This window comes from Lemur catta, chromosome 16 (assembly GCF_020740605.2).
Source record: "Lemur catta isolate mLemCat1 chromosome 16, mLemCat1.pri, whole genome shotgun sequence".
Classification (NCBI taxonomy): domain Eukaryota; kingdom Metazoa; phylum Chordata; class Mammalia; order Primates; family Lemuridae; genus Lemur; species Lemur catta.
This window is the reverse complement of record NC_059143.1, coordinates 43,821,509-43,832,050: the sequence shown is the minus strand read 5'-3', so window position 1 is coordinate 43,832,050 and position 10,542 is coordinate 43,821,509. Positions and strand designations below refer to the sequence as shown.

At 37.6% G+C, this 10,542-nt stretch overlaps 1 protein-coding gene across 1 annotated transcript; it reads left to right on the top strand.

Moving 5' to 3' along the window:
- The first annotated feature begins 6,639 nt into the window (after positions 1-6,639).
- Positions 6,640-8,360, top strand: MC4R (melanocortin 4 receptor). The gene has a single exon (XM_045527468.1). The coding sequence runs from the start codon at positions 7,052-7,054 to the stop codon at positions 8,069-8,071; it is 1,020 nt and encodes a 339-aa protein (XP_045383424.1). The 5' UTR covers positions 6,640-7,051; the 3' UTR covers positions 8,072-8,360.
- The last annotated feature ends 2,182 nt before the right edge of the window (positions 8,361-10,542 follow it).

The window sequence follows — 10,542 nt, the reverse complement described above, 5'->3', positions numbered from 1 at the left end:
TTATCACAAAAGTATATCGCTTCCTGGGGTGAAAGAAGACGTAGAATATCTCATTATCAAATTCTTGATTTTTAAAGATCCCCATTTTGATTAGGTTTTCTTTATGACATAACAGCGCTTCTAAAACAGACCACTATTTACAGCCTTATTTCATCTCTGAGCTGGCAGTTAAAGTGCTCATATTATCTGTGGCCACACTTTGGCTCACTCTTCCCAACAGAATCCAAGGGTTTAAAAGGTAGAAAGGAATATTAGTAGTAATCTACTTTGTAGGTATAAGGACTTCTATTTTAAACAATATGGAACCAACCCCCTTACCACACATAGGAAGAGGGCAATGATGTAACCACCTACACAATAATTTGCTGAGATTTAACTTGCCCTGAGGTTTTGCACTCAGGTTATCGTTGTTATTGCAAAGTGGATTCCCAGAGTTAGCTTGCTTCTCCTTTAAAATTGTAGCTCAAAGAGAGGCAAAATTCCCTTTCCTTACCTCCTTGACAAGCTGTGCAATTAACGAAAGAGGCCAGACTGTGGCCAGGACATATGCACTAGGCTCCAGCTATGGTGCCTGCTCTATCACCATTCCCTTTAAGTGAGACTACCCAGGCCAACACCCTTCCTGTTCACAGAAACTTACTTTCTATCACTTTGCCCCTTACCCATCACAGCTGACTGACATGGAGATAGCACCTGACACAAGAAGGGCCAGTCCATGTGCTGGCTTGTGGCCTATAACATGCTGAGGCATACGATACCCTCTCAAGAATCTGAAATGAAACATGGAAAGAACTTGAGAGTTAGCAGTGGGCACTGAAAGTGCAGTTTCTATAAGGTAGTGTTGGGGCCATGTGCAGAGTCCAAGGCAGGCTGATATTATTAATAGGTTATATGGAAGTAGAGGTGTAAGATTAGAAACTTAGATAGACAAAGAAAAGATGAAAATAGATAATGTAGAGAAAGAAACTATGGAAGCACTTGTAACAGATAGACGAGGTCATGATTGGTCCATCTGACAGAAGTTCAATCCTTGATGAACCCTCTTACTTGGGGTAACTTGGATAAATTTATTTTCTCCTTGCTACCAAACAATCTGCCTCAAAAAATTCTGGGAGGCAATAAGGACCCAATCCTCTTTAGTCTCCAGCTGCTTCACACACAAAAACATGGTCATTTCCGACATCTCTTATCTTGCCACAAAACCAAACTGTCACCATTTGTTTCCTTACACCCAGGCAAGCACCTGGTTGAAGGGGCATGGGACCAATACTACCTTCTCACTCCAGTGAAAGACTCACAGTCAGACACATACTGAGCACAAACAAGAGAAGAAACATTATACATCCGTAAAGTTACTTTTGACATTTTAATAAATAAATTGAAGAGCCCTTGCCAAAATCAAATGCAACCTGAATAAAAATAATTCACGAAAGAAATTTCCAGATGTGTTGGTTAGGTGCTGCAAGACCTCTTAGGGAGTCTCAAATTTCTCACATATATGAAATGACAAAACTCACCATTTATGGGATTTGACTTCACAAAACATTCAATGGGCATCTAAGGACATTTTTTATAAGACTGATGTGAGATAGCATTACTACTTTTCTTTCCTACAATATAAGATCAATTAAAGTGCTAAAAACTTAGTTATTTTGCAAGTCATAGGAAAAGGCAAGGACCTAGTATGTACCATTGTACAAAAGTGTCAACTCTATTTTACCTCATATAATTGGAAGCAGTGAAATAGCACAAACACTGTCAGAGATGAATACAAGAAAAACCCAAATTTGTAAAATCAGAAGTGGATAAATACTAAGTTTCATTATAAATATGTTTGTTATGGATTTATCTAACTAGAGGTTTACCTGTGATATCAGATTATTGATTAACAGAAATGTTGGAGCAGAAAATGTCAGAAGACACTTTCAATTAAAAACAAACAAAAATTCTGAAGATTAGATTTATAAGAAAGCTTTTAAGAATATATCTGCTGCACACAGAAATCTATGACTTAAAGTGTGTATTGGGATTTTAGAATATTTATTGATGGAGGCTTAATGCAACAAGACACTCTCCTATAATCTACCTTTCCCCACCAAGGCAAGAAAAGATTTTAAATACCCTACTATTCTTCTCCTACACCCCAAATTTAAGGAAAATTTATCAAATAGCAAAAACTGATGTTTCCAAAGTGATTGCTTTAGTCTGTTTTTGTATTGCTGTAAAGGAATACCTGAGGCTGGGTAATTTAGAAAGAAAAGAGATTTACTTGGCTCATTGTTCTGTAGGCTGTACAAGAGGCATGGTGGCAGCATCTGCTTCTGGTGAGGAATGCAGGCTACTTCCACTTACAGCCGCTGGCAGAGGGAAGCCAGTGTGTGCAGATGTCACATGGTGAGAGAGGAAGAAAAAGAGAGAAAAGGAGGTGCCCAACTGTTTTCATCAACCAGTTCTCTCTTGAAGGAATTAAGAGTGAGAACGAACTCACTGCTTCAAGAATGGCACCAAGCCATTTATGAGGGATCCACCCCCACATCCAAACACCTTCCACCGGGCCCCACCTCCAACACTGGGGATCAAATTTCAACATTAGTCTTGCTGGTAGGGCAAACAAATCATATCCAAACCACAGAAGTGATCCATTGAGACAAAGACCACCTCAAGTTTCTACAAGGAAAGATTTATCTCCAGACTTTTTGATTACAACTCTCCATCGATATATAAGCAAATGAGCCCACTTGGTGACTAATTGTAATCTACATGTTGTTGAGCGTGAAGCGATTAAATAGTGCCACCCTGAGCTATTGCTGTGCTGAAAATAGAAGTTTAATGGTACATGAAGTATCACAGAGTGTGCGCACATAAAAAGGAATTGCTTTCAGTGTCTACACCTTGTAAGTAATTGAATTTCATTACCAAAAGTATTTTTAAAAACTGCTCCCAAGATCATGAGGGCCAAAAAAGTTGGATCTTTCAGAGAATGTGCAATCTCAAGATAAACTACAGAGCCATAAAATATTACTTTAGAAAAATATAAATAAATATGGCCAATGCTTCTATAGCATTTACTGTGTATAAGGCACAAGTCAAAGTGTTTCATATGTATTAACTCATTTAATCCTCACAGTAACCCTTTGAAGTGATGATGATGATGGTAATGAGGACCCTAATTCTGGAGAGAGGGAATTGAGACATACATTTAAAAATTTTTACACAGACACACAAAGTTGTTATGACAGATCTAATTAGTAATATGTTATTTTTAACTGTGATTAGTATTACTGAGAACATAATAATCTAATGGGAATTATATGCCTATATTTTTATGTCAGATTTTTGATCAGTAAAGATACTGTGAACAAAACAAACATCGAAAAAATCAGTGACCACAATGATTACACGAAAAAAAAAATCTAAGAGTTTATGCAGAAAGGCTGATATCTCCAATGGCACTTATGACTGGAAGTTTTTTCTCTTCAAAGGTTTGTCCAGCTTGTCCATAGTGTAAGAGGTTTTCATTTGTGATGTGCAGAGATATTTGGACTCTGGCTTGAGAACTTGAAGGATTGGGCTATTGTTGCTGACTGATTTCATGTACCAGTAGTTCAAATATCTACACTAACATAGATGCAGTATAACAAAAGAAATACAGCTGTAATCATAGAAACTGTATTCTAATTCTAGCTCTGATACTCATTTGAAGTGTGAACTGAGACAACTAACATAATTTCTTTCATCTTTGGAAACTTATTTGTAATATAATGGAGTTAGACTAGAAAATCTTTAAACTTCTATCTAAATTCAAAATTCTGTGGGTATACATAAGTTGACATCAAGAACATAGCTTCCATTTGACAGAATAAAAATGACAGTAGTAAAATCTTAGATGAAATAGACCAATTCCTTGAAAGATACAAACTACCAGAATTTACTCAAGAAAAAAATAAACTGCATAGTGTTTTGCATACATATTAAATACAATCAATTCATATTTAACTTCTTTCCAACAAAGAAAATTGCAGACCCAGAGCGTTCACTGGTAAATTATACCAACATGTACAGTTGAAATAACATCAAATCTACGGTACAAGTACCAGTTTTAAATGCAATAGTATCAAAAACAGGAATATTTAAGTGTAAGTAACAGAGAATATGGGTAGGACCTATATGCTGAAAACCATAAGAGATTAATGAAAGAATCTTTGAACTATACAACCACAAAGTGAATTTTACTGTGTGTAAATGCATATTTCACAGATCTAGAGAAAATAATTCCACACTTTGTTTGGAACCAAAACAGAGCCCATATAGCCAAAGTAATCCTAAGCAAAAAGAAGAAAGCTGGAGGCATCTCATAACCAGACTTCAAACTATACTACAAGGCTATAATAACCAAAACAGCATGGTATTGGCACAGAAACAGACATAGACAAATGGGACAGAATAGAGAACCCAGATATAAAACCATCTACCTACAGCCAACTGATCTTTGACAAAGCAGACAATAATGCACAGTAGGGAAAAGAAGCCCTATTCAGTAAATGGTGCTGGGAAAACTGGATAGTCACAGGCAGGAGAACGATACAAGACCCCTATCTCTTGCCATCCACAAAAATTAAATCAAGATGGATAAAGGACTTAAATGTAAGTCATGAAGCCATAAGAATTCTAGAAGAAAATGTAGAAAAAACATTTCTAGCTTTCAATTATCTGACATGTGGATAATTGTGCCTCATAACACATGCAGTGAGCTGAGGAAGCTGGTAAATGTTTGAAGTGTGTGTGTTTTGTGTGCTCCCATGTGTCTTGGTTCAGCTGGGTACAGTTTTCCACATTCACTTTTTATTTCTTTTAGACAAAGTTGTACAAAAAACAAATGTGAAATTTACCTTATGTTCAAAATGTTCCCTGATTTATCAATCAAGTTTGGAACAAATTTACATTTCAAAACAAACATAATAAAAGAGCTAAATATAACAGGTACTTGAAAAATAAAAGTGGAAGAAAGAAGAGCCTATGTTCCAATAAGTTTAGGAAATAGGTGGATTAAACAATTTTTTACATAGGAAATTTCAGAAACTTTTTATGCTGATGTAAACTCTGACACTTGGTATCTTCCAAAATTATTTGACTTTGAAATCTTTCCCTTTTTTGTGATGGAAAAACTATTAACATCTAAATACTTTGTTATTTATTTGTATGGTTTTTGTTGTTGTTATTGAAAACTGAAAATTTTAAATAATGTAATGCAGCAACTCTGAGAATCAGATTCTCTCTCTTACCCAGGGTTTGTTGTTGCTATTGTTTGTTATTATCATCATTTTATCAAAAAGCCACTTGCACCCAAATGTTTATTGCAGCACAATTCACAATTGCAAAGATGTAAAAGCAACCCAAGTGCCCATCAGTTCAAGAGTGAATTAACAAAATGTGGTGTATGTATACCATGGAATACTACTCAGCCATGAAGAAGGATGAATTAATGCCCTTTGCGAAAATTTGGATGGAACCAGAGACCATTTATCCTAAATGAAGTATCTAAACAATGGAAAAACCAACACTACATGTACTTGCTATTAAATTGGAACTAACTGATGAGCACACATGTGCACAGAAGGAAGTAAAACTCAGTGGAAATCAAGCAGGGGGAGGGGGGAGGAAAGTATGGACAAAAACCTACCTAATGGGTAAAATGAACACTATCTGGGTGATGGGCAATAACCCTGCCTCAAGCATAACAAAATCTATCCAAGTAACCAAAAACATTTGTACCACCATAATATTTTCAAATCATATTAATTTAAAAGAAGTTGCCAAGGTGTTTGTAGGTTTAATTCACAAAGCTTTCAACTAGGGGGGTTAAAAAAATGTTGCCTTAAAAAAAAAAAAGAATGTTGCCTAATTGTTGATTTTTTCCCCCTGAGTTCAGAGTTACATTAATGCTTTGTGGGTTTAAATATTATGAACAAAAAGAAAATTTTTCCAGCTATGGGAACAGAAATTCTACAATGGATAAATATCAGGTGCATAAAAAAAATGAACATCTTCTCGAACTCCTTGATAAATTGTAGCTACCTATGTAGTTCTTCCAGCCATAGCATGTCTACCTGTATTATTATATATCCTCCCTGTGTTTCAGGTATTTTAAACTGAAGCATTACTCCCTAGATTTTTAATTGAAAAAAAAATTAAGAGGGTAAATAAATTCAGTATCCTAGCCAAGAGGCAGTATATCTACTTCAGGAACATAGGATAGTGCATTTTCCATTTCATTTTATGTACACACACACACACACACACACACACACTACAGGTCTCTTTTTTTAAGAGGGAATAAACCTGGTTGCCTCACGATAGTTTGTTGTGACATCACAGAATGTTCTCTAGGGATCAAGTTGTTTTGCTTAAAAACTTGAAAAGGGAATTTTAGTCTTTTTGCATCCTGCTTGCTTCCCGATTCCACAAGCTTCTGCATCCGAATCAGTGTTGCCCTGTAATTTGTCTCTCTGAAACATAATCGGTGTCTCACACACTCCCACTGCACTTGGATTGGTCAGAAGGAAGTAGAGGAGGAGCCGCTCTGAAAATTTTTTTTTTCCTCCACCCCATAAAAATCAGCAGCCGGAGCCCACAGCTCCTAACACTCAAAGCAGTGCTTAGGGTGGGAACAGACGCTTCTGCGAGGCAGCCGATGAGAGTGAGCATGTGCACACAGATCCGTCTCCCAATGGCACAGCAGCTACTGGGAAAATTATTTTGAAAAGACTTGCTTGGATGCATTAAGACTAAAGTTAAAGTGGAAGTGAGAACAAAAAAGCAAACAGCAGAATCTTTCAACTGAGAATGAACGTTCTGAAGCCTGAGATTTTAAGGTGATGCTGATCGAACCCTACCTAAAAGAGACTAAAAACTCCACTGCACGCTCTGGAGCTTGTGACAGTTGTTCACAGCAGGCATGTCAGTTTTAGCCTCGGAACTTTCAGAGAGATAAAGACTTGGAGAAAATAACTGAGGCTCCCCGACCCAGAAGATTAAATCAATTCAGGGGGACATGAATCCCCTTGCCAGCATGATGAACTCCACCCACCACCACGGGATGCACACTTCTCTCCACTTCTGGAACCGCAGCAGCTACGGACTGCACAGCAATGCCAGTGAGTCCCTTGGAAAAGGCTACTCTGACGGAGGGTGCTACGAGCAACTTTTTGTCTCTCCTGAGGTGTTTGTGACTCTGGGTGTCATTAGTTTGCTGGAGAATATTCTAGTGATTGTGGCAATAGCCAAGAACAAGAATCTGCATTCACCCATGTACTTTTTCATCTGTAGCCTGGCTGTGGCTGATATGCTGGTGAGCGTTTCAAATGGATCAGAAACCATTGTCATCACCCTATTAAACAGTACAGATACAGATGCGCAGAGTTTCACAGTGAATATTGATAATGTCATTGACTCAGTGATCTGTAGCTCCTTGCTTGCATCAATTTGCAGCCTGCTTTCAATTGCAGTGGACAGGTATTTTACTATCTTTTATGCTCTCCAGTACCATAACATTATGACGGTTAAGCGGGTCGGGATCATCATAAGTTGTATCTGGGCAGCTTGCACGGTTTCGGGCATTTTGTTCATCATTTACTCAGATAGTAGTGCTGTTATCATCTGCCTCATCACCATGTTCTTCACCATGCTGGCTCTCATGGCTTCTCTCTATGTCCACATGTTCCTGATGGCCAGACTTCACATTAAGAGGATTGCTGTCCTCCCAGGCACTGGCACCATCCGCCAAGGTGCCAATATGAAGGGGGCGATTACCTTGACCATACTGATTGGCGTCTTTGTTGTCTGCTGGGCCCCTTTCTTCCTCCACCTGATATTCTACATCTCTTGTCCCCAGAATCCATACTGTGTGTGCTTCATGTCTCACTTTAACTTGTATCTCATACTGATCATGTGTAATTCAATCATTGATCCTCTGATCTATGCACTCCGGAGTCAAGAACTGAGGAAAACCTTCAAAGAGATCATCTGTTGCTATCCCCTGGGAGGCGTCTGTGACTTGTCTAGCAGATATTAAATGGGGACGGAGGACATACTAAAAACATGCATATGAGACTTTCTCATTCTCATCCAACATGAACAGTGTACTTCAGCAACAGCTTTCTCTTCTGTGTAGGGCATGGGTTGGGAATATCCATTGTGTAAATTTAAGTTTATGATTTTTAAAAGAAAAATGCACACTCTTTATATTATTTTTAATGTGATGCTACTTTTTGGCTGTAAAATTGTAATCCATATTATATATTGTAGGCACTATGGGTTTGCAAAAAAGGAAAAAATGTCCTTATTAAAAGCTTGACAATGTCTCTTTCTTGTTATTCATTAGAGTTTGACACTTTGCTTATTTTAGTAACCTAAAAATCAGATCCTCATTAAATATATTAAAGTAAATGCTTCCTTATATTACATTATACAACACTGAAATGTAGAGATTTGATTCCAGCATTTGAAGGGAACATATTTATAGAATAAATGTGTAACAACTTAAAAATTAACATCACTAAAATTTCGAGTAATTAAATGAAGGTTTATTCATCCTTCCTGCAGAAATAGAGAAATGAAGCACCTCTTTAGAGAAAAACAGCCCCTGGAAAAAAAAGTAAGATTCTCAGTCAGAAAACTATGTGTGTTTCTCAAAAACCGGAAGATTCATCTTCCTGAGAAAACAGTTAGATATTTCACACAGGCATTTCAGTTTTGGGGGGAAAAAATAGCAGCTATGAAGATTAAAGTGTTCTGGAAAACCTAAGTTGCCATGTCAAGCTCAATTCCTTGTTATCAAGCTATTCCCAAACACCATTAATAAAACAGAGCATGAGGTATTCATGCCCTTGTAACCAGGGACCCAGTGTCTGCCGAAATGTCCAGAAGGGGTGGTACTGCATTGAGTGATCTGGCTTCCTGTCTCTGATGAATTATATGAGTGATATTGAATTCTTCCACATTTCACATAAAAGTGACTTGCTGTTTATTTATTGCTTATCTTTTTAACTGGAGTGCAAGTGCTGATTATCAAGAATTTCAACTTTAAAAACCAAATCCATAGCACAAGTTTTCAGGCAATATTTGTAAATATCTAAAATAAGGGCACCTGTGCTACCAGTACATTCTAAGTAGGAAGTAAGGCACCTACTGAACCCCAGAGGACATCATGAAATAAACTAGCCATGCACAGCCCACATCTTGGAGAGTAAATACTTGTTTTGCTCTAAAATAATCCCACAGATTTTGCCACTGAGCAATAAAATCTGTACTGTATCTTCCAGTCCCTGTGTACTACAAAATAAAGAGAGAAAGAATCTATTAGGCTGAGGATTAGCAGTAAACTAACCTGTGATTTGATTTATGGTATGTTTAAATGCTTGTGGGCAGAGATCATATGCAAAGGTACTTCTTAATTCAAATCTGAATACTTTATACATTGATTATAAGCCCTGAGAGACACTCAGTATTCCTGTGGCAGCATTACCTTAAAGTATAATGGTGGAGTTAAAGTTTACAAATGAAAAGTGGTGCTGAAGCTTAATTTTAATTCAACTGCAGTCCCTCTATTTTAAGCAAAAATCAGTGTGAGGATTTCAATATAGACTAATATAACAGTCACAGCCCAAAGCAGTAGAGGGACACAGATGGTGTTTTTGTCATTGCTGCTATTTCTACATATTCTTTCACATAATGATTCTGAGAAATCCCAAGGACTAGAGACATGAAAAAGAGAATTATAAGCATACCACATCTTCCGTGGTGACTGTCCTTGCAGTCTATTCTATTTTTCCTCCAAGTGACATCTCAGGTGCTCAGAAGGCTCCTTCTTCTTCAGGTTCATGCCTTCTCCTGGAGTGACTTACAGGGCTAAGTTTTGCACCAGTCATGAACCAGCCATGTACCACCAGGCTATATACCCATGGCACAATATTGGGCTTTAGTTCCTTTAATTGCTGAGATTGTCTCTTACTCATTTTTCCTGTTCTTAAAACCTTCCTCTATTCCAGGTACTTCCTCTTACTCTAGTAAAATCAAGATTCCCCCAGAGGAGCAGGCCTTATCCAAGCCACCTCTAAACTCCATTTCATATCCAGTAAAATTTGGAACCCTACCACCTCTAATTTGTTTGTTATTGGATTAAATTGGAGTGTTGCTATGGTTGAAAACTATACACTAAAGCAAGTATATTTAGTAACAGGACCATGGGGAGTGGAGAGTGAAAGTGGGGCCGGAGGTTTGGGGGAAAGAAGCCTAAAGTGCACAAAAGGAACACTCGTAGTGACCATGACTGCTAGAGAAGCAACAGATGAGGTAGTTGCTCTAATCAGGCAACTTTAAATACATTAAGAACAAAAAACTCACAGAACTGTATGAGAACTTTCACCATGGGCAAAGGGGTTTATATTTCTGCTCCCTTCATACTACATCTAATAGCAACATGTTGTTGGGACATGACTTTAAAAGTTATCCAACCACAGTATTCAGATTCACGTTCTGCTCCAT

Bases quoted from the DNA above. Each gene is read 5' to 3' on its own strand.
- MC4R (XM_045527468.1), top strand. From the start codon at position 7,052: ATGAATCCCCTTGCCAGCATGATGAACTCCACCCACCACCACGGGATG.